The sequence below is a fragment of the Aedes albopictus genome, chromosome 1 (genome assembly GCF_035046485.1).
Source record: "Aedes albopictus strain Foshan chromosome 1, AalbF5, whole genome shotgun sequence".
Classification (NCBI taxonomy): Eukaryota; Metazoa; Arthropoda; class Insecta; order Diptera; family Culicidae; genus Aedes; species Aedes albopictus.
The window spans coordinates 302,655,144-302,681,089 of NC_085136.1; the positions used below are offsets into that span (position 1 = coordinate 302,655,144).

General features: G+C 40.6%; 1 protein-coding gene across 1 annotated transcript; it reads right to left on the reverse strand.

Moving 5' to 3' along the window:
• Positions 1 to 2,470: 2,470 nt before the first annotated feature.
• LOC109416386 (protein apnoia) lies at positions 2,471 to 20,384 on the reverse strand. Its single transcript, XM_019690427.3, has 3 exons — positions 19,953 to 20,384; positions 2,691 to 2,824; positions 2,471 to 2,625 (listed from the first exon to the last, which is right to left on the reverse strand). The coding sequence occupies exons 1-3, from the start codon at positions 20,047 to 20,049 to the stop codon at positions 2,494 to 2,496; spliced, it is 363 nt and encodes a 120-aa protein (XP_019545972.2). The 5' UTR covers positions 20,050 to 20,384; the 3' UTR covers positions 2,471 to 2,493.
• Positions 20,385 to 25,946: the final 5,562 nt, after the last annotated feature.

Genomic DNA, 25,946 nt, shown 5'->3' on the forward strand with positions numbered 1-25,946 from the left:
TTTTTTCACCCTCGTCGCCAACTTGTGGTACCGAGATCCGAAGCACACGCGTCTAAGTAATAGAATGAATGAATGAGTCCGCGCTGCGGTTAGTCAAACCATCAGTAACAGCAAAGTGCCACCAATACACTATCGATACATACACGCGGATGCGGGACATACTATCAGCTTGCGCTGTCTACCACATGTTCCATCAAAGACGAGCTCTGAAAGGCGCCTGGGGTCCAATGGACCCCAGGTATCCCTTTTAGGATTAACGACATCCAAGAAGGAATTCTGAAAACCTCATGGAATCCTGAAAGCAGATACGGACGAAATTCCGCGAGAAAAACAAGAGAAATATCGGAAAACTTTCGGTACAAATCCCGACATAACTATTGGATAGCTATCCCGGAAAACCACTACAAAAGACACGGACACTGTCTTTAACCGGTAAATCCAGACTGAACGAAACTTAACACGGAGTGGTTGAGGATAAGAAAGCTATTCTCGCGAAAAATTTCATCGCTCGTAGCGGGAATCAAACCCTCACCCATCCGGACTCTAGCCGCATGGCTACGAGGCTCGACCAATGACATTCTTGAAGAAACTTTAAATAGTTATGGATGGATCGTCAGGAGGAATCCAGCGAGAATCTTTGGAAGTATATCGGAAAACCTCTGCAAGAAATATCGGGACGTACTCAAACAGATATCTCGGGAAAGAATCCCGCGGAAGTCCAGGAAGAAACACTGGAAGAAATTCCAGGAACCACGCTCAGAAATCTTGAAAGAATTTTTGAAAAGTAGGGGGACTTACGTATTTTCGAGAGTTTTGTTTTCTTCGTCATGGGGTTTTTTTGAAACCTGTTGAACTCAGAGATATGACATCAAATCCTTCCCAACCAAGCTGAATATGATCAAGTTTCAGACAATTTGGCCGAAATAAACCCTTCATGACGAAGAGAACAAACCTGCCGATGATACCCCAAGTCACTCTTTATAATTTTTAGAAAATTTGGGTTATTTTTTTAATTATATTTAAACTTTCAAAATTTCATCTCGAAAAACCTGGAAAACTCAGGGAATTTTATTTTGATTTATGAGTAGACACCCTGCTGTTGTGTATTCCACTGTGATGTTCCAAACATCTCTACTCTAAAAATAAAAAAAATGCATCAACATCCCCATCCTCCCGAGTTCAGCCGCACTTTGATGAAAAACAAAGCCAACCAGTCCCTGGTTGTCTCTGCAGTTTGCAACCTCCTGCCTAGGTTGGGTCGGATTGGAACAATTCTCACGTCACTGATAATCATAATTCAAACACTAATTACTAATTTTATGGCTCGCAAAAAAGAAGCAAAACAGATCACATTACAGCAATTATGGCTGTTACGTTTACGTGCCTTCTACTCACCCGTCGTAAAATGTGAAGCAAAGATACGCATGCGAAAGAAAGTGAATGTTGCAATCTCAGACATTGTGGGTGTATGACGCTTTTGATGAAAATCGTCATCGCCGTACTCGGAGACGTCGTCGCGTCATTGACCCAGACACTGACTGTCGCGATCGTAAACCTATCAAAATCTAACTTAAACAGAATTTCACTTTCTAAGTCGATCCTCTCCTATTGAAGAAGTACATAAACAAGACTCTGTCGCCCGGGGGACACTTTTCCCAACAAGCTTTTCTCGCATTTCCTTATCAAGAGAGCCCATCAACATCAACATGTCAACTCTTCTGGGCGATCAGATCCGCGCGCGCTCGAGTTTGCTCCAGATATCCGCAACGACAAGTTCCCTTTCGCGATACCCTTTAAAGCGGAACCTGCTACGCGGCATTCCTTCGGTTCGACTTGCATCGCTTCTGGTCATCGAGCTGCACTTTTTCCAACAACCCCCATTCAATCGATCGACTGTTTTAATTGACAGAGCGTTATCGATCGATAACCACCGATAATTAGCTCGTCATCGCGGTTTACTGCTCTATTGGTTGTAGAAAGTTCGCGGCATTAATGCTGTTGGATGACAAATTTGTATCGTCTCCAATGCTGACCCACTAGTTTAGACGGTGGAGCTATACTTACTTGCCTGAATGTAAAAACTCTCCCTTTCCAAAGAGAAATGACCAACAACCATTAGCACCAGATCGTGACCACATTGTGGGGGAGCATCGACGATTTGAGTCAGTTTTGATTTTTGGCTTCTGTCATCAGACAATAATGAAAGAATTCGCCACCCATCGGGAGCGTGGTTTGCATTGGTAATAAGTCGAAAGCATTGCGTGTTTCATGCTTTTTCTTTATTTGTTTGGTGAACTCTGAACTAGACGAGTGGAATTCCTTCGTTTCCGGACTTGTGGTCAGTCGTGACTCGCGATCGATCGCGCATTTATGTATAAACAATGGTGGTGAAGGTGATGATGAGGTACAATAAATTACAATAAATAGGAAATAAATTAGGTCTTAAAACTAGTCGGTGACGAGGAGAGATGCTCAGTTTTAGGGGAGGATGATCTACCAGTCTTTATGGTACAGGATCGGAACGGATGGTGGCGCAGGAGCAGCATAAGCGACTGGTGGCGGAAGTGGGATTGGGTTGGAGCTTCTTGCTATGATTTGCGACACGGCAAGTACTAGAAGAATGACCTGGAGATGAAAACAATATACGTAACAGACAAACGACAAGATAGTTCTTAGATTTCGATACTTACTCCAACACCCAATCCCTTCATCGAAACAACTGTAAGGGCGGACAGCAGGGTGGTGATGACTCCAACAACGAACGCCGTTGGGACCACAGCAAAGCTCATTCGTTTCAAGAAGTGATGACCGAAGGTTCTACCCTCTGGAAGAAAAATGAAAATGCAATTATTTGAAGAGATTTTATGATAATGCATGGCGATGTATGTTCAAAATTTGAGTGCTGAGGATGTTGTTCTCTAGTCCATTACAGCAATAACTATTTCACGTCCATTTACTTTATAATACATTCCTGCTGCATTATCGCAAAGTATAATGGAGATTGTGAGCTTCAAGCCGAACGAAATAATAGTTTAGCTGTCCATGAACAACATTAAACCAAAATCTGATCGATAAATATGTTATGGCTTATACTATCTGAACCAGTTCCGTTCAAGCTGTATGTAATTGTTAAGTTGTTACGAAAAACATTCCATGCCCTATGTCTAAGAGGTACATGTGGCACTGAGAACAGTGACTCCTGTAAAGAAAAAATATACTCAGCACCAGTGTTGAAAATTTCATTTCGTCATATTTAAATTCAATCACCTATAGCTCATTTTAGAAGCTGAACCTGAGAATATGGTATATGAAACACTTGTGCGGCTAGACCAGTTCTGTAAGAAAGTCACGGAAAAACCGCTATTTTTTGAATATTTAAGGTAAATGTCACGGACTACCTTTGAAAAATGCCAAATGATATTCACCGTGAATATCATTGGCATTTTTCGAAGGTAGTCCGTGACATTTACCTTAAATATTCGAAAAACATAGTTTTTTCCGTGACTTTCTTGCAGAACTGGTCTAGCCGCACAAGTTTTTCATATACCATATTCTCAGGTTCAGCTTCTAAAATGAGCTGTAGGTGATTGAATTTAGATATTGCGAAATGAATTTTTCAGCACTGCTCAGCACATCAACAATCCTTAGATTAATCAAGGAGATAAAGAAGGACTAGGGTAAGTGTGCCCATCGTTGTGGTAGTAAGATAAATTCATTTAAAAAACAATGATCGTACCATCTAACGAAGGGTTGTCAAAGGTTAGTTGGTAGTTTTCTATCCAAATTTGCTTGGAAAAATATAAAAACTATCGTTTCTCTCTGTTTTTGATCATAAATCACTTACCACAACATTAGAGACGTAGTATGCGGCGCCCGAGAACGGACGCAAAAATTTTCATCCTTGTGTTTTCTGTCAATTTTTTCGAAAAAATAAATGTTTTAGAGAATACGTATTTCGGTTATTAGAAGTGTTTTACGGTTTCGATTGCAGTTTTCGGTGAAAAAGTTTTACGGTCTTGTTATTGAAGAAGAAATTGGACGCCGGGGTCGACAGTTAGGGTGGCGAAGTGGATTTGTCCGGATTGTGAAGGGCTGAGAAGAGGAGTAAACAGACGCTGAGCGAACTGCTGGCTGTTGAAAGGGAAAAAGAGTGAGGGAGAGTGGAGGTGACGGCGAGAGGAGCTAAGTGTGGGATAACGTTTTTAACTTGGGTGAGAAGCGTCATTGATGAGACGCAGGAAGGGAAAAAGTAAAAATCTGAGGAAAAATATTATGCACAGAACTTAGTGGGTTGATTGTGTGCGTTGTGATCAATGAGGTCTTGGGTACGCACCTGGCACGGTGTAGTTACTGCTGGCAAGAGAGGATGGGCTTTTCGAGTGGAGATGTGCTTTACGGTTTGCTATCGGTGTCGGTTATCCAACGAGTATTGGATTGAATGGTCAGGCATGCCAGTCAGAGGTGCCGCTTCCGGAATTCAGAAGACGTAGATGACGACAATTACATTCGGCACTCGGGAATTGGCGACAAATTTGGTGAGATCTATCTAATTTTACCTTCCATTGCTTATGCATTATAACATTGTACAATTTTCATTTTTATATTGCGGGGTTTACACACACACACACACACACACACACACACACACACACACACACACACACACACACACACACACACACACACACACACACACACACACACACACACACACACACACACACACACACACACACACACACACACACACACACACACACACACACACACACACACACACACACACACACACACACACACACACACACGGGGAGGGGGGGCGTGTTGTAGCCTAAGGGAGTTAAAAGAACTGATGACTGGACTAAAGTTTGTGGAGTAGCCAGACTTTTTTTCATGAGATAGCAACTTTATGTTGACTACCGAAGGAATTCAGCGATTTTAACTCACCCTGCTACAACAAACCATTAGGTAGATAATTCCCTACCGGAATTACTCTGCAGCCATAGGTAATCCTTGCGCTGATGGTGGATACACTTTAATCATCATCATCATCATATGTACTTCGGGAAGGGATCACTCTATTTTCTTCTCGTTTCAGAGAGCGAGTAATGGCGCTTAAGCCTAGGCTTTCGAGCCTGGACATCAGGGTGAAATTCCTATGTCCCATCCCAGGAAGAGGAGCATCGACGGGGTGACATTAACTTTCTTAGCAAAAGTCACTCCCAACGTATTTATTTCCAGGGCTGGAATTCTCATCAAAGTGTAAAAACGCAGTGAGCCACCGGCTGCGCGCATTCAATACAAACGAATGTGCTGCGTACGGATGCTCATTCTCACGGATCTTTTGCTCTTTAAGGCGCACTGCGTTTTGGCGCATTGTGTAATGTATCTGTTTCACGCAAAGAGTAAAGGACACATGATGCACGCATACTCATTGCACTGCTCATTGCGCAGTTGCTATGACAGAAATCACAGATAAAAGAACGTAACACTGACGAAAATGTCTTTCTAGGTATCTCAGGATCCTGATAACTTACAGAGTCGGTGTTTTCGGCATAATTATTAGACTGGTCAAGGACCTACTGGTAATGGGTAGTATGATTCAGAATTCTTCCATTAGGCGGCGCTAGTGATCGAACAAATTTTATATTTCATATATCTCAGGACTCTGATCACTTAGAAAGATGGTGTCTTCGGCATTGTTGTTTGGTAGGACAAGGGCTTACAGTTCATGGACAATTTGTTTCGAAATTTTGCCACTAGGCGGCGCTAGTTACACATTTGCAATGTCATGCAAATGATTGATTTTTTTTCATTAAGTATTCAACATGCCGTAATTTTGTTTTCTTTAAACATATTCAAGTCAAGTCTAATGTTTTACAAAGACCAATATGTTAGCCGTAAATGTGCGAAATTTCATTTCATTCGGTTCACTAAATTCTAAGATATTGCAGTTTAATGAAAAATAATCAAATATGAGTCATTTTACTAGAATCGCTCTAACTTCATGTAAAATTATCCAATCAAGCCCAAATTTGTACCATTCAGAGCTAACTAGTTGTGCAATAAGCGATAAAAATTTGAGATTTTTTTGTGTACTTAATAAAAAGTTACAGCTTGCTGAATATTTTTGCGATAAAAAATTAAAGTTGCATGCTTCTACTCATTTTTGACTAGCGCCACCTAGTGGTAGAATATTGAAACAATTTACCAATCAACGGAAAGGCCTGACCTACCAAACAACATTGCCGAAGACACCATCTTTCTAAAAGATCAGAGTCCTGAGATATATGGAATATAAAATTTGCTTGATCGCTATCGCCACCTAGTGGAAGTATTTATAACCAACCGGCCTATCGCTAGCAAGACCTTAACTATTCTAACAACTTTGTCAAACACACGAACTATCAAAGTAATCATGGTGCTGAGATATACGGTGTGAAATTTTCACAAGTGTCACATCTTGTTGTCTGTGATTTCTGTTATGTCAGAGACAAACAGACGTAATACTGAGAGTTTTTTATACCAAATATCTCATGATCGTGATAACTTCGAGAGTTGATGTCTTCGGAAAAAATATTTGGCTGATTAAGAACTTACCAATTATGATTCGTTTGATTAAAAATACCTCCACTAGGTGGCGCTACAGAGCAAACAAAATTTATATTATATGTATATCAGGATTCTGATCACTTAGAAAGATGGTGTCTTCGGCAATGTTCTTTGGTTGGTTAAGGCCTTTCAGTTGATTGGTAAATTGTTTCAATATTCTGCCAGTAGATGGCGCTAGTTATCAATTAGAAGAAGTACGCAACTTTCAATAATTATCGCAAAAATATTAAGCAAGCTGTAATTTTCTATAGAGTGCACCAAAAATTCTCAAATTTTTATCGCTTATTGCACAACTAGGTAGCTCTGAATGGTACAAATTTGGAGTTGATTGGATGATTTTACATGAAGTTAGAACGGTTCTAGTTAAATAACTCTTATTTGAGTATTTTTCATTAAACTGCTATATCTGAGAATATATTGAACCGAATGAAATGAAATTTTGCACATTTACGGCTAACATATTGGTATTTGTAAAACATTTGACTTGACTTGAATATGTTCAAAGAAAACAAAATTACAGCATGTTGAATACTTAGTGAAAAAAATCAATCATTTTTATGATCTTGCAAATGTGTAACTAGCGCCGCCTAGTGGCGGAGTTTCAAAACAAGTGGTCCATTTACTTTGAGCCCTTGACTAACCAAACAACATTGCCGAAGACACCAACCTTCTAAGTGATCAGAGTCCTGAGATATATGAAATATAAAATTTGTTTGACGTCTAGCACCACCTAGTGGTGGAATACTGAATCAAACGATCCATAACCTTTAGGCCCTTGATCAGCCTAACAACTTTACCGAAAACATCAATTCTCAAAGTAATCAGGATCTTGAGAAATATAGGAAGCAAATTTCGACAGTGTTACGTCTGTTTGTCTCTGATTTCACTTTGTTTTACCTCACTCATTGTCAATTTACTTTCACAGTCTTTAACAGTGAGCAGAACAAATAACGCAGTGTGTAATGGCAAACTGCTCGCTGCGTGTGAGTTTGCTCTCTGCGTTCTTTTCATTTCTCATTGCGTAGCCACCTGCTCTTTGTGCTTTGCGTTTAGAAACTGCGCATTGCGCGCAGTGAGTGAGGAAATGCCAGCCCTGTTTATTTCACATTTATACTACATACTATGCTGAGCGGTTGGTACGAGATGTCCCCGTTCTATAGCGTTATCCGCAACAAGACGCTGCACAGTAGGCCTGGCCGCTTCAATTCTTGTATCACATCTCCGATGTGCTGCAAGCATTGATAATGACAAGAAAAATGATAGAAGTAGTCGATTCTATCATTTTCCAGGATTCTTTCAATGAATGGCTGTGTATGTGTAGACTAGACTAGACTAGACTAGATAAATCGCTTACCACAACATTAGGCACACTGTTCCTATTATGGTTCCTATTGTTGCGGTATCCCATTGAAATCACATGAGATACCGCAACATTAGGGAGACTACCGCAACCTACCTACTTGTAGCCAACTTTGAGTTGTTATATCTCCGGATTTAATGAACCGAATGCAATGAAATTTTGATCATTCATGACTTATATAATGAGCTATTATAAACTTTTGACTAAACTTAAAATTCTTTACACGAAAGAAAATTATTACGATTGGATTATTTTCCTAATATACCACCAATTTATCCAAAACTTCATCATCGTTTCAAAATTCGAGATAGTAATTATAATTCATTTAAATTCCTTCTAATTAACTTTAATATGAATATGTTTTGAAAAAAAGTAACAAAATAACCGGCATTAAATTGAAAAAGTAATGGGATGCATATGAAAAATATATAAAATTAATAATAAAACATACATTTATTCTAACCGCCATAACTTTTTTTCCTATTAATAATTTCAAATTAAGTAAACTGTTTTCCAAAGTTCATTATATTAGTCATAAATGATCAAAATTTCATTGCATTCGGTTCATTGAATCCGGAGATATAACAGTTCAAAGTTGGCTATCGGATAATTATAGCTTTTTCTAGAACCTTCATAACTTCGTGTAGAATGGCTCGATCTTTCCCAAATTTTGACCACTGATACACAACTAGTTGATGAACTTACAGTAAAAATTTGAGAATATTTGATGCCCTTTTCGAAAAGTTACAGCGAGTTGAACATTTTTTGAAAAGTGAAAATTTTACCTGTCCCAGTTATTTTGAGTATCCACTGTATGATGGTATCACTTGCATTAATAGTAGTGTTAACTATTATTACGTCTTCTAATAGCTCCTAATATCTTCTCGACTATTTTCTGGCTGAAAAAAAAAACATTGGACGCCTCACATTTTGAGAATTGGCACCCAAAGTATTCAAATTTCTAGTATGAACATTGAACAACTTGTTTCATAACTTAGGCCTTATTTTCAAATAATGTTAAAAATCAATGTGATTCAAAACGCAGACTTATTTATAATGTATTCTTCAGATTTAATGAAATAAGCCAATTTTTTGACCATTTCATGCATTTTTGTATAAACATCTGCTTCCGACTCTTCTTGCAGTTCTTTCATATCGTCGGTTTCCTGCAATAGGGGCACAACTCAAAATTTGTCATTTTTGAGATTTTGATGGCAAATGATGAAAAACTATGTAAACTTTCATCTCACAAAGACCCGTTCCAAAATGCGATGAGAAACGCAAGCTTTTTGCATTTTCACCAATTTTCCGCAATAAAGGCACAACTCAAAATCAGTCAACTTTTTCAATAGTCGATGAAAAATAGTAATCCTAAATTCATGAAACAGATAGTCCTTCAGTCCCTTTCCATGATACAACAATCAAAATTCGTTTACTTTTGTCGAATAATAAGAAAATTAAGTGAACTTGTAGGATGTGCTTCAAGATTGCCAATTTTCAAACGCTCATTCTGAAAATTCACATTTTTTGAGTTGTGCCCCTATTGCAGGAAACCGACGATATAGCAGTCTTCTATTTTATTTAAACATGCTCGCTCAAGCTTGTATGGCAAAACCACATGTCAAAAAGTTCGATGGGCCCCCTTCTTATTTCGTTCTACATATATAACGCCACGATGCTCTGTTCAAATTTTCAGCTAAATCTGTTAACATTAGGGCGGTGCTAAAATCGTTTGAAGTTTGTATGGGAGTTTATATGGCAAAATATCGTTTTTTGCAGTTTTCTTCTGAGGGGTTCTTATTTTCCTTAAAAAAACGTAATAGATCCTATTGAAATATAGCCTGAGATATGGCGAAAATCTTTGTCGAAGACCACAACGTGGTCAGACACTTGCGAAAAAAGTTATAGCCTAGACAGTACGGGCCCATTCAATAAGATATTATTGCTATTGTTATTCCTTTACATGTTAAATGTTAAGCACCACCAGATGGTCTGTATGTAATATCTTTTCTTACAAGCTTTGAATGACCTTGGGGTCTTCGACAAAGTTGTTCGGTACATGTAAGACTATAGTTCTATATAATCAATTATGTGTTTTAAGTAAAAAGAGTGCCCCTCCTGAGAAAAATGCTAAAAAACGATGTTTTCCCATATAAACTCCCATACAAATTTCAAACGAGTTTAGCACCGCCCTAATATTAACGGATTTAGCTGAAAATTTGACTAGAGCATCGTGGCGAACGTTTTTGTTTCGGTGTACGTATAGTATAGTACTAAATATACTATCACAGCGATAAAAAAGTTTTATCATAAAATCTTTTGTACCGTCTACCCTCGTTGGTTTGACCGCATCTAATCTGAACACTTTTTAATTTGACCCCCTCTAATCTGCACATCGTTCAAACTAAAAATTGTTCTAACGTCATTCTTCTCATGGAACGGGGTGAAACGGAACGCAGAATCAAAACAAAACAGCAAAAACGGTTACCATCAGTGTGTTTTTCGATGTCCACAGGGTTACTAGAAGTTCAAATTAAAAATGAACCCCGTTGGTTTGCATGAGGTGTCGTTCAAACCAGACGGTATGAGTTTCCTGAGACTTTTTTGAAAATTTTTGGGCCTCGAAAACGAATGTCTATCACTGTATACAGGGCCGGATCTAAGGGGGGGGGCATTTTAGGGGCCCCCACAAAAACCTTTTTTGTTTGCTAACATGAGCTTTATTGTTCATATTGCTCAAGTACTGTTCGAAAATAAGGAAAAACATTTTTGGTCATCTCTCGAAGGGGCCTCCACATCCGCTCGGGCCCGGGCCCCCACAAACCTTAATCCGGGCCTGACTGTATAACACTCTTGAAGCCCTCTTGCACTCTCTTTTATGTCTCTTCACTGCCTTAGATATAGTCATTGTTCCATTTTCTTATGGAGAATCTATAAATGACGTAGCATTGTTTGCTTTTCGACACCCCCTCGCTCCTCATAGCCTGTTTTCCCATACCCAACACATGGCTTGTAGCATAGCCAGAGACTCCCCCTTAGACTCCCTCTTCTCCCTTAAAATGCTGCGTCATTGATCGACGGTTCCTTATGTACATATACTGGTACTGGATAATGCTCCCTCTTTTTATGCAAAACCGTTTTGCAAAACGTGATAAAGTTGCCTAAATTGCTGTTTTGATTATCGGCAACGCAGTTTTTTTAATTTGTAAAACGAGTTTTATTATTTAACCCGACGTTTCGGCGCAGGTATGGCGCCTTCTTCAGGGGAAACTGTAAATATTATTGGTTTCATTACAGTTTAAGTATACTACACATAAATTGAAACGGCATAAAAAGACCTGCAAGAACATTTAGCGTGCAGTAGGGTGACTCATACTTCTAGATCCAGTCGTTACTTCTACTTTCTATCCAGTATGTTACTTGTACTTCCCATCCTATTTAATTTCCCTTAATTTCGATTTTCTAAAAAAAAAAATAACGTTTGTGTCGGATGTAGGGAGGGTTTTACGGGTGATTAATGGAGAATTTAGATGGGTTTCAATGAAGTTTCAAGGCACGTCAGGCTTTCAAGTGATAACAGGAATGTATACCCTGGAACGTTCTTGAAACCCGATAAAACTCATTTCACCGCTTCTGAAACCTTCTGACACCCACTGGAACACCCTGGAACGTCCCTCAAACACAATGGAACGTTCATGAAACCTTCTGACCCCCTGGAACCCCCCAGGGTTCTCTTAAACCCTCACAACACTCCTTAAACTCCCAGAAACGCACATGGAACTTCTTGAAAACACTAAGAATGCTTCTGCAACTCCCTAAACCCGCCAAAACACATCTGAAACTCACTGGAACGCACGCAAACAACCCTGGATGGAACAAGAGCTGAAATGTCATTTCGTCATGTCTAAGTTCAACCACCTATAGCTCATTTAAAAAGCTGAACCTGAGAATATGGTATGTGAAAAACTTGTGCGACTAGACCAGTTCTACAAGAAAGCACAGAGAACAGACGTCCAAGCTCATGAAGTGCAGTTGTGTAAAGCATTGCAACGGTTGTTTTGAAATAACTGGGAATGTGGCCATCACGCGGCGCTGTCACAATTCGAATCGGGGTGCAAATTTGCCGTTGTTTTATCTTTTGGCGCTAGTGTCGTCAAGTGTGCACCCCAATATAGTTCCACCGAGTGAGTGTGTTGAATTTACTAGGGAAACACTGTTTGTATTGCTGTTCAACTCATTTATAATTGAAATTAGTGAAACTAATTATCATTGGGTAGCCTAAATTTAGTTGTTGAATTAGTGAAATAGTCGTCAACATCTTGTTATTTGAGCAAATACAGCTCAGTATCTGAGTAGGAAAGTTTAAAGGTGCGCTAGTGAAATATTTCTTTAGCAAGCGCCATCATGGCGTCGGAACGAGTTTTTAGGTGGGAATGTCACCGTTGTTACTTGCCAGCTCAGGGTTAATATGCTCAAGGTCGCTTATTGACTTGTTCCCTCAACACCCACACAGAGGAAGGGCACTCACGAAGAGCAAGCAACTGCTCGAATTACACTTCTACCCACTGGGCTTTACCTGGATCAAAATTAACGGCAATTAATGTTGTACACAATGTTGTACACCGAGAAAATTCAAATCATAAAAGGAAATTGCACAGGAAATCCAAAAGTGGAAGCAAACTGGTTCCTCTATGAACCCGACAACGCGGAAATACAACAAGAAGTGGAACTATTAATTACCAGGGCTATGTTCCTTGAAAAGAATAGCTACTGAGGCTAATTACGGTAATAATTCTTACAATTTATTGACGTCATGTCACAGGGGTACTTGCGTGATTTGGGCGGATATTCCTGGCGGGCTTGGTGGTGGTTTCGGTGGCAGGCGGTTGTAGGCGTCGATGGCTTCTACGGTCTACCGGACCAGCAATCGGAATGGGGATACCGACGGCCGTAATGGTCAACGGGACTGGCCGGGGCTGGCGGATTGGATCCCGCGACTCACTTGAAGGGTTGATGGTGGGTTTCCAAAATGGCGGGGAATCACCACCCGTGTCGGAAGACGATGTCGTACCGTATCCCAGACACGGAAACGAAAGCGTGGTGTATCGGCGACGTGGCGAAGGCGAGGCGGTGGACTACGGCGGCTAGTGGCTTGGAAGATGGCGGCGGTGGCTAACAATTCTTGGCCGGGCTTGGCAATGGCCGGACGGGAGACGGGATTCGCTCCAACAGCAAGGGTCACGTGGCTGTTTCAACCTGGATGCGCGGCGTATCGAGCCTCTTCCGATCACACCGTGTCTTGCTCGGTCCTCCGGAACGTTGTCTGCCAGAAAAAAGCGAATAAACAGAAAAAGGCCCGCTTCGTGGACCTGCCCACCAAATTAGTACCCTGTGACGTCACTTACATTTATTTTAGCCTCACAAAATTAACATATGTTCACTTAACATTTAACAATTACCTCTTTCTTTTGTTCTTCTTAATATAATCGTTGTAGCTTCTCACTTTTCTTCTAACTCTTGCATGAAATCTATAACAAAACGTTTTAACCACATAAATTTACGATACAATTAACCACTATTTCTTTCTACTAACCGTACTAATTTTTATCAATGCACGCGTACTAACAATTTTAACAATTAACGATTGTTTCCTTACAATTACCACCTAAACACAAAGAGACAAAGCACTAATTATTAAAACTTCCACTTTTCTTTTACTTATTATCACCTTTTGAAAAAAAACTAGATTAACGAATTTCGCGCACTTATCACTTTCAGGATTTCCAGGCAAAAAAGAGAGTTTCCTCGGTGATTTGCTCCTTTTTATCAAAATCGCAAATCACCGATGGAGCCGAAGTTGTTCATCAATCGTTCCCGTCGTACATTCGGGAACGGTTTTTGACAGTTATGCTCTAAACATAGCCATAATTGATTTTGGTTCCACCTATGGGACAGTAGTGCAAATCCGGGCGGGATTTTTATGTTATCCTGTCACGGAGAGTAGCTTACATTGCTCAAAAGCACCCACCCATACCGATAGAGTGTTGTGAGTGGAGCAGCGATCACTACACACATCAAGTCACTGTGTGCAGCCACTGACCCATTTAGTGTTAGTCGGATGTGTATTTATTTAAAGGGCGTGTTATTTTTAGGGATAGAGGGAATATGAAATTGCGGTGGAGCCAGCAAGTAATAATTGTAACCGCTGGTTACACCGTCGATGTCGCTACTAAGCTTGTTTTCTCTTTACACAAGATTTTCAAGCAATTTTGTTCGAGCATTTTCGTCTGTTCTCTGTGAAGAAAGTCACGGAAAAACTGCTCGTTTTCGAATAAACCATGAATCTCAAGTGACATTTTTCGAAGGTCGTGCGTGACATTTACCTTAAATTTTCGAAAAAGAGCGGTTTTTCGTGACTTTCTTGTAAACAAGAACTATATAACATAGTTAACAAGAACATGCTATATGACTGGTCTAGCCGTTTAAGTTTAGTTTTTCTTATACCATATTTTTAGGTTCAGCTTCTAAAATGAACTGTAGATGATTGAATTTAGATAATATTGAAATGACATTTTCAGCATTGCCTGGAACACCCCTAAAATACTCTTGCAACCCTCTAGGACACTCTGAAACACCCCTAAAACCCTCTGAAACGCCCCTGAAATCCTTTGAAACCCCTGGAACGCTCCTAAAACCCCTTAAAAGCCCATGTAACGCTCCTGAAGCTTCCTAAACAACACCTGAAATGCTGCTAAAATCGCTGGAATCCACATGAAGCATCTGTGGAACATCCCTGGAACGCTTCTGAATCTCCCTGAATCTGCATGGAACGCCCCTGAAGTATTCAGGAATGCCCCTGACATCTCTTGAAAACCTCTGGATCGCTCCAGAAACCCCAAGGAATACCCATGAAACCCCATGGAACACCCCTGAAGTTCTCAGGAACCCCCTGGAACGCCCATTAAGCCCTCTAAAGCTCCATTGAAAACCTTTGGAAACCTCATGGAACGCATCTAAAATCCCCTGTGTGACACTCCTGAAACCTCTGAACACTTCTGGATCGCCCGTAGGACCCCCTGAAATCCTCTGGAACTCTCTGGGACGCCCCTGAAACACCCCGAAATGCCACTCAAATCTGCCACTCAAATCCACTGAATCCCCATGGAACGCCCATGAAACCATATTGAACGTTTATGAATCTCCTAGGAATGCCCCTGAAACCCCTTAGAGATCTCTGGAATACCCTTGAAACAGCATTATCCTCTAAAACCTCCTCATTTTCTTACGTCTGAAACTTGAACTGAACATTTAGAAGGTACTAACTAACAACCAGAAGGTTACGAACATACGATGCAGCAAACGAGTCAAGTAAACATTGCATTGTAGCTACTGACAGTCTTCAACAGAACGAATTCGAAGGTACAGTTTCAAATTATCAGTGTATACTAGTTTACAGCCTCGAGGGGGTAAACAACACAAGTTGTTAAAAAAGATAGCAAATTAAAGGGTGTCTAAAATGTTGCAAGTGGTATTTTTTTCCACAAATTTGTCAATCAAACACACACTATGTCCACAGAGAACAGACGTCTATCTTCGCTTTCTGCCTTGTGTAAAACTTTGTAACGGTCATATCAGAGTATGTGGTTATGCTCCCGTAGCGCGGCGCTAGCGTCCCATCACTTACATTGTTATGTTGTCAAATTTGTTTCCAGTGCTCACCGTTTTTGGCCGTTTGGCGCTCGTGTCGCTTTGTGGGCTAGTGTATTTTAACTATGAACACTGCCATCGTGGGGTCAAATCGACTTTATATGTGGGGCAGTCTCCGTTGGTGGCGTTGAGGTACACTTAAATCCTTTACACACGATTTCGACGTGTTTTTGTTCGAGCTTAAATGTCTGTTCTCTGTGCTATGTCTCCGAAAAAGCTTGAGTTTTTTCGTCTATTTCAGGTATGTCTGAGCCGACTGGTATAGTCGGTAAAGGGCAATAAAATTATCTGCCTCTTGGAGTTGCGTTCTCAATAGAACGCATACTAGTAGTAGAGCGATTTCGCACTACTGACCATTTGGTCGGTGAAGAAGCATGCCGCCGTAGGGCATCAAATCTCATCGCATAAACAATTCGCTCGCGCTCATCATTTCGAAGGCGCAGCCGGGGAGATTGACATTTAAGCCGAAAGAGAGATAAAGTTGTGGACGACGGACTCGGTTAGAGTTTTTTTTTGTTCTGTGGCTAACTAACTAAAGCGCCGGACTAGCGATACGAAGTCGTGGGTTCAAATCCCACCAAAACAAGCGGTATTTTTTCACAAATTTATCTCTCAATTCGACACATAAAATTAATTAGACGCTGTGTCTCCAAAAATGTTTGAATTTTTCGTATATTTCAGACATACCAGCCGACTGGTAAAGCCGGTAAAGGGCAATAAAATATAAAATGTTGCCTTGAGGAACTCTCGAATGGTTGCAAAAAATATGTGGTTCTATGATCTATGATATCTATGATTTTTGAGGTGTTTCAAAGATTTTCATTGGGGTTTAGAAGTACTCTTGACCAATTCAAAGAGTTTCAAAGAGTTCCAATGGCGCAGATGAGGTCTAAGGTTTCAGGGGTTTTCTAGGGGCTTCAGAAAGGAGGCTTTAGGGGTGTTGGTGGCTTGCTTGAGAACCCTTATGAAACAGATTTGAAACCCCCCGAATTCCCCTGAAACAGCTACTCTACGGAAACATCTATGAATCCCCCTAAAACGCCTCTACAGTGCGAGAAATAAGTATAAAGACAGAGCCGTTTTCCCATACATAATAATCATGTTTAGGGATCAAAATCTCTTTTTCTAGCGATTCGATTGTTATTATTATTATTATTAATTTATTTGAGGGACCCTTTAACTGAATGGAAGTTATTCGGGTCCGGGTAATTCGATTGTTATGGAATTTTGGCTGCAACCTTAAAATAACTAGTATTTTGGCTGGAAATATAAATCATCAACCATGAAAACGTTTTTATCGACTTTTCAGAATCAAATAAATATAAAGACACATTTTTATATTGAAATAGTGTCTTTATATTTATTTGAATCTGAAAAGTCGATATAAATGTTTTCATGGATGATGATTTATACTTCTAGCCAAAATTCTAGTTATTTTAGGGTTGCAGCCATTATTCCATAACAATCGAATCGCTAGAAAAAGAGATTTTGTGTCATCCACAGGGGTAACTTATTATTCGTATAACTCTAACTGTCTTGCAGAATTGTTGTTAGTATTAGACTGATTTGGTTTGTCTAGTTTTGTTATGTTATGGAAATTCTTTTCTTTTTAACAACCTATCTTGAAATTCAAGGAATCTGTCATGTGAGTCAGAGTAATCAAACGATGTAGGGTCTGGGACCATTTGGGCAGGAGCACCTATTTTGGGCACTTGCTGCTATAACTCAGTCAATTTCAAACCGATTGACTTGATTTTTTGTACATGGCTAGATACTGTGCGTATCTGATCGTGTCTCAAAAATCAAGTGAATCGGTTCAAAATTGACTGAGTTATAGCAGCAAGTGCCCAAAATAGGTGCTCCTGCCCAAATGGTCCCAGACCCTAATTTCGAATTTGTTCAGCAGGTTAAGAACTAACTGGCAATGGCGACTTTGGTTCGTGATTCGGCCGCTAGGCGGCGCCAGTGTCAAAAATGTTCAAACCCTCATATCTCAGAAACCTGATAAGATAGAATGATGCTGTCTTCGGCAAAATTCTTCAGCAAGCTCAGAACTATCTGATAGTAAAGTCTTTGGTTTGGGATTTATCCGCTAGGTGGCGCCTTGTGTCTGAAAAATACAAACACGTATATCTCGATACCCTAATGAGGTATAAGCATGCCGTTTTCAGCAAAGTTGATCAGCAGACTAAGAACTATCTGGCAATGGCGTCTTTGGTTCGAGAATCGTCCGCTAGGTGGCGCCAAGGTAAAAAATATTCAAACTTCTATATCTCAGAATCCTGATAAGATAGAATGATGCCGTCTTCAACAAAGTTCTTCAGCAAGCTAAAAACTGTCTGATAGTTGAGTCTTTGATTTGTGATTTATTCGTTAGGTGGCACCGTGTGTATAAGATTTAAACACGTGTGTCTCGTTACTGTTATATGCTAAAAACATGGCGTATTCTGTAAAATTGTTCGGCAGGTTGAGAACTATCCGAGAATGGTGACGCTCGGGGACACTAGCAATCAAAACATTCAAACAATTTTATCTCAAAATTCCTCCACGAACTCCTCCGGGATTTTTTTCAATAATTACTCCAGGATGTTATTTAGGAATTTCTCCAAGAATTTCTCTAGGATTTTTTCCAGGAATATATCCGGGAATTTTCTAAGGAAAACTTTCGGGTTTTTTCAAGAAAATTCTTTGGGAATTTCTCCAGGAATCTCTTCCGGAAGTCTTCCGTGATTTTATTTTCTCACAAATCCCTCTGAGAATTTCTCCCAGAATTCCTCTAGGACTTCCTTTACGAATACCTCCGGGAAATCATCCTGTAATTCCTCCGGCAATTTCTCCATGAAATCCTCCAGGAATTCTTTTGGGAATTTCTTCTGCAAATCTTCCCGAAAATCCTCCAGGAATTCCTCCGGGGACTTTTCTGAAATACCTCCAGGAATTTTTAAATGAAATCTTCGGGATTTTCTGAGGAAATCCTCTGGGAATTTCTCAAAGTATTCCACAGAGAATGCCTCTAGGATTTCGTCCAGGAATTCCTCAGGAAATTTCTCAAAGGAATTCCTCCGGCATTTTCTTCAGCAATTCCTCTGGAAAACTCTTCAGGGAATCCTCCTTCCTGGTGGATTCCCGGATGGAAATTCCTGCCGAATCTCTGGAGAATTCCCCGGGAGAAATCATGGAGAAATATCCAAAAGAATTCCTGGAAATAATCCCAGAAAAAGTCCTGGAGAAATAAGTGAAGGAATCACCTTGGGAATCACCGGAGAAATTGCTGATGGGAGTCATTGAAGAATTCCCGGAGAAATTCCTAGTGGGAGTCGTAAAGAAATTCCTAGTGGAATTCCAGGAAAAATTTTCGAAGGATTTCCTGAAGAAATTCCTAGTGGAATTTCTAGAGACATCTAGAGAGGCCATATGCGTACCTGTTTCCATTTTACCGCGTGTAAAAAGTGCGTATATCGCCTCCACTTTTGCATCCTATTCAACATCATATGCGATCGTGTGTTGACTGGGCCCCCTATTCCAAATTGTGTTCTTCAAATCTTATTTAGAAACGACAAGTTGCTGGAAATTCTAGAATGGAGTACTGTAACAGGTGTCGATTCTCGTAATATCTTGGCTGTTTCACACCCTTAGAATCTTAGCTATTCATCAGCTTAAAATCAAGAGAAATTGTGGTTGGTGGCTGTGTGAGGTGACTTGATTTAATATAGTTTCTGTCGTGGAACTACAAACACAGAGAACAGACATCCAGGCTAAAACAAATTTCATTCGGAAAGTTGTGTAAGGATTTGAATCTTTACTTGAGTAAGGTTGCAAACCAATACACGATAACAAAACTAACGCCACCAAACACCATATTGCCACAGTCAGTGGTGAATTGAAACATTTCAAGTGGTGAATTGAATTAGTATGGGAAATTAACCGATTGCAGCGCCACGATGTTGCCACTTGTGTGGCCGATTTCAAATGGCCGTTAAATTCCTTACACAGTTTCGGGACTGGACTTGGACGTCTGTTCTCTGTGCTACAAACGACCATGCGTTTCCATGTGTTCTTGGTTTATTGAAGATAGCTGGGTCAAGTTTGATAGTAGTAATGTATTATGTGGTACCAATTGCATCCTACACTGAGGTATCACTGTACATATTCATACACTTCTGCCTAATGCTCACTGTTCCTTAATTGCAGAAGGAAATTCAGTTAAAAAGTTTATATTTCGGTCACCACATTTTGTTCAACACAAATTTCCATTTTCACTCATTTCACCGACCTGCAACATCTTGATCTTCGTCTTCACATCGCACCAAAGCCACCAGGCAGCACAGAACCATGCAGGCAAGAATCACTTTTTCGTAGTTGGAAGCCATCGTTGAAGCGTTGAAGCCTAGAAATCCGGAGCACTTTGCTAATGTGAGAGAAAACGTCACGAATTTAGGTATAGGTACGATCGAATTGTCACGACACTCAAAGTTCGACTGCGTTCCAAAATTTGGCCACCCGGGTCTTTTAAATAATTGATTCGAGCGACAATGGGAATTACGAGCGGGGACGACATTTCGGACGCATATTTTTGTTTCCTCTATTCCGGGGTTCCGTCCGATTATTGTCTTCGTTTACGACGCCATGCGACGACAGTTGCCAAAATGCGTATCACCACCCGCACACCATAGGTGCTCGCGGTTGATGCAAGCGATATTGTGGTATGCAAAGATGTCCAAAGTCTAGGAGTGCAAGAATCATATATGGTCAGAGGCCATTTCACTTCACGGTACGGTACCGAGTACGCAAGGTTCGGAAGTCTTTTGGGTGCTGTTGCTGTTTGATTGATATTTTATATGAAGTAGATATGGTTAACGGATGAAGACGAGGGACCCCAGTATGGTGCGAAGGCGTGATGCAACTTGACCGGAATCGCATTGTAATATCACTTTTCATTACGGATATAATAGTTTGAGTATTCTGTCATATGTCTGACATTGAATAATAGTAACAAATGATGCACTAGGCCGCTCATTAGTTTCAGCAAATGCTCCTGTTGCTGATGGAATCTTATGTTCTATCCCTGGAGTCGTAAATTTGAAACTCTCTCATGCAAAATAGTTTTCTTGCAAATTAGGGCATGTCGAATCTCTCCAGCAAAACGTGATTCGATCACCTGTTACCTGTTCATCCAAGCAAATTAAATCAAGATGTTTAGTGGTACATAAACTACCGATAAATAATTATAAACCTGAAAACGTTTTGCTGAACTACTAGAACAACATGTATGCGGTGGATAATGTTTTGCTGCACTTTTCCATTTACAAAGAGCTCCAACTAATAGCTAGTTTATGGTTATTATAACCCGGTGCACTGACTGTACCAAGACGACGAAACAGATATTCTTCCCAACAACACAATGGCCACTTCTGTCTGTCTGCCATCACTGTGGTTATTTATCTCCCATTTGGTACACAACGACGAGCAGAGTGCATCTGTGAACCACATTTTTTCTTCGGTGGAAAACAAGAAGGAAAAAAAGCTACGATACAATTAACGTGAGGAGAATACTCGAAGGAAGAAAGATCAGTTACTGTTGAGGAAGACCACGTTCAAAAGATTCAAAGATTTTAATATCTACCCCGATTAACACACAAGGTTTACAAAAACTTATGTTACTCTTAAAAGGTCATGTAAGAGATTCATTTCCTTCTGTTGTACATGTAAATGATCGAAAAATCCTGAAAATTAAAAAAAATACAAAGATTCAAAAATCTGAAGTTCCCAAGACACGCAGATCCGAAGATATGCGAATCCGAAGATCCAAGAATCCGAAGATCTGAAGATCCGAAGACCTGTACCTCCAAAGATCTGAAATTCACTGACCCGAATATCCGAAGATCCAACGATCCAAAGATCTGACGATACGAAGATCCATACATCCGAAGACGCAAAGACCTGGAGTTTCAAAGAAATCTAAGAATTGGAAGATTCGCAAACCCAAAGATCTGAAGATTCGAAGATCCAATAATATGATGATAAAAAAATACGAAGATCCGTATATTCGAAGATCTTGATCTTGAGATCTGCAGATCTCTTGAGATCTGCATATCTCTTGAGATCTAGAGATCTCTTGAGATCTGGAGATCTCTTGAGATCTGGAGATCTCTTGAGATCGGGAGATCTCCTAGAGATCTGGAGATCTCCTAGAGATCTGAAGATCTCCTAGAGATCTGGAGATCTCCTAGAGATCTGGAGATCTCCTAGAGATCTGGAGATCTCCTAGAGATCTGGAGATCTCCTAGAGATCTGGAGATCTCCTAGAGATCTGGAGATCTCCTAGAGATCTGGAGATCTCCTAGAGATCTGGAGATCTCCTAGAGATCTGGAGATCTCCTAGAGATCTGGAGATCTCCTAGAGATCTGGAGATCTCCTAGAGATCTGGAGATCTCCTAGAGATCTGGAGATCTCCTAGAGATCTGGAGATCTCCTAGAGATCTGGAGATCTCCTAGAGATCTGGAGATCTCCTAGAGATCTGGAGATCTCCTAGAGATCTGGAGATCTCCTAGAGATCTGGAGATCTCCTAGAGATCTGGAGATCTCCTAGAGATCTGGAGATCTCCTAGAGATCTGGAGATCTCCTAGAGATCTGGAGATCTCCTAGAGATCTGGAGATCTCCTAGAGATCTGGAGATCTCCTAGAGATCTGGAGATCTCCTAGAGATCTGGAGATCTCCTAGAGATCTGGAGATCTCCTAGAGATCTGGAGATCTCCTAGAGATCTGGAGATCTCCTAGAGATCTGGAGATCTCCTAGAGATCTGGAGATCTCCTAGAGATCTGGAGATCTCCTAGAGATCTGGAGATCTCCTAGAGATCTGGAGATCTCCTAGAGATCTGGAGATCTCCTAGAGATCTGGAGATCTCCTAGAGATCTGGAGATCTCCTAGAGATCTGGAGATCTCCTAGAGATCTGGAGATCTCCTAGAGATCTGGAGATCTCCTAGAGATCTGGAGATCTCCTAGAGATCTGGAGATCTCCTAGAGATCTGGAGATCTCCTAGAGATCTGGAGATCTCCTAGAGATCTGGAGATCTCCTAGAGATCTGGAGATCTCCTAGAGATCTGGAGATCTCCTAGAGATCTGGAGATCTCCTAGAGATCTGGAGATCTCCTAGAGATCTGGAGATCTCCTAGAGATCTGGAGATCTCCTAGAGATCTGGAGATCTCCTAGAGATCTGGAGATCTCCTAGAGATCTGGAGATCTCCTAGAGATCTGGAGATCTCCTAGAGATCTGGAGATCTCCTAGAGATCTGGAGATCTCCTAGAGATCTGGAGATCTCCTAGAGATCTGGAGATCTCCTAGAGATCTGGAGATCTCCTAGAGATCTGGAAATCTCCTAGAGATCTGGAGATCTCCTAGAGATCTGGAGATCTCCTAGAGATCTGGAGATCTCCTAGAGATCTGGAGATCTCCTAGAGATCTGGAGATCTCCTAGAGATCTGGAGATCTCCTAGAGATCTGGAGATCTCCTAGAGATCTGGAGATCTCCTAGAGATCTGGAGATCTCCTAGAGATCTGGAGATCTCCTAGAAATCTGGAGATCTCCTAGAAATCTGGAGATCTCCTAGAGATCTGGAGATCTCCTAGAAATCTGGAGATCTCCTAGAGATCTGGAGATCTCCTAGAGATCTGGAGATCTCCTAGAGATCTGGAGATCTCCTAGAGATCTGGAGATCTCCTAGAGATCTGGAGATCTCCTAGAGATCTGGAGATCTCCTAGAGATCTGGAGATCTCCTAGAGATCTGGAGATCTCCTAGAGATCTGGAGATCTCCTAGAGATCTGGAGATCTCCTAGAGATCTGGAGATCTCCTAGAGATCTGGAGATCTCCTAGAGATCTGGAGATCTCCTAGAGATCTGGAGATCTCCTAGAGATCTGGAGATCTCCTAGAGATCTGGAGATCTCCTAGAGATCTGGAGATCTCCTAGAGATCTGGAGATCTCCTAGAGATCTGGAGATCTCCTAGAGATCTGGAGATCTCCTAGAGATCTGGAGATCTCCTAGAGATCTGGAGATCTCCTAGAGATCTGGAGATCTCCTAGAGATCTGGAGATCTCCTAGAGATCTGGAGATCTCCTAGAGATCTGGAGATCTCCTAGAGATCTGGAGATCTCCTAGAGATCTGGAGATCTCCTAGAGATCTGGAGATCTCCTAGAGATCTGGAGATCTCCTAGAGATCTGGAGATCTCCTAGAGATCTGGAGATCTCCTTGAGATCTGGAGATCTTGAGATCTGGAGATCTTCAGAACTGGAGATCTTGGGCACTGGATCCGAGATCATGGGATCTAGAAATCTGAGACCAAAAAGACCAAGTCGATCAAGTAAACCAAGAATACCAAGATGGCCAAGAAGAACCAGAGAATCAAGAAAACCCAGAGAACCAAGAAGACCCAGAGAGCCAAGAAGACCAAAAAGACCTATAAGAGCCTGAAAACCAAGAAGACCTAGGAGACCAAGAAGCCCAAGCGCCTAAGAAGACCTAGGTGATCAAGAAGACCAAGATCAAGAAAATAAAGAAGATTAAGAAGACCAAGTAGACCAATTCACTCAGATTTTTGGTCAGGATTCACTCAGTATCCTTCTCAAGATTCATTCATAACCCTGCACAGAATTCACTAAGAATCCTGCTTAGTATTCACTCAGAATCTTGCTTAAGAATAACTCAAAAACCTGCTCAAGATTCATTCAAAATCTGGCTTAAATCCTGCTCAAGATTAATTCATAATCCGGCTCAGGATTCACTCAGGATTCACTCTCAATCTCTTTCTTTCAGAATTTACTCAGAATCCGGCTCAGGATTCACTCAGAATCATGTTCAGAATTCACTCGAAATACTGCTCTGGATTCACTCAAAATTCGGCTCAGGATTCATTCGGAATCCTGCTCAGGATTCACTCGGAATCCTGCTCAGGATTCATTCAGAATCATGCTCAAGAGGACCTCAGAATCCTGCTCAGGCTTCACTCAGAATCCGGTTAAGGACGAGGGGCGATTCACTGTACTGCGTTACTGAAATGAAAATGCACGATTGAAAAAAATGCAGAAAAATACATCAATACACGATAAATTCAAAAGTGAATTAAAAATACACCACATTCGAAAAAATGCACAAATTCAAAATAAAAATGCAAAAATTCACCGGTGCACGAAAAATACAAAAATAATTCAAATTCGATTAAAATGCACAATTATGATGGAATCAAATGTGAAATACACAGATTCGGGAATAATGCAATGATATTGTGAGAAGACGTAGACAATTTCGTAAGTATGATGTTAGCGGCCACTGTATCCAAAAACTCCCGGAAGAGGATAAATACTTCTTTAAGAGCAATCCACCAGCAAACTGCATAACAAACTTTTTTTCGGTCGGAAATTTAATACATACCTGCAATAATTTGGAAATTTTATAATGATTCGAGGGGGATTAAAAGTGGTAAACAAATCATTGTGGGGAGCCTAGCAAAGGTTGCCGATTATGATGCCGGAGGAAGAGCTTTTCGAAATATAAGACAGAGCAATCATTCCTGAGAACCCTCCAAGTGAAATGTTTACAAAGATTCGACTAAAAGGCATTCCTTCAGAGATTCCTTCGGAGATTGCTCCATGATTTCTCCAGATCGTTACGCGTATATATTTTGGACATTAATACGGCAAAATCAAATGGAAGTGTCCCAAATATATACGCGTAACGGTCTGTTCAAATTACCTGAATGACCCTTATTCCTCCAATATGACTGCCCTGGAATTCTTCCTAGTATTCGCAACGGAAATCCAGGGAATCCTTCAAGAAGTCCAATCCGAGGTCGAATCAGAATACTGTCAGGTGTGACAAAGACAGAATTCCAAGCAATGCCCCAGAATGAATATCAAAAGAAAAATTATAAAGGAATCGCTGGAGGAATCCCAAAAAAGGCTCCGCGAAATATCGGAGAAGGAACTCTTTGAAATGTCTCAGAAAAAACACCATTCAAAAAATATTTCCTGGAAGAATCACAATATCAATTTTGGGATGAATCCGCGAAGGCAATGATAGCACATTCCAGAAGAAAATTTGGACGTGGAGATTCCAAAAGGAGTTCCTTGCGGACTTCCAGAATGAAGTTTCAGAAGAATTCCAGAAGGAACTCCCGGAAATATCACAACGAAACCCTGGGAAATCACAACACCCTCAACAACAACAACAACAACAACAACAACACAACTCAGAAGAAAT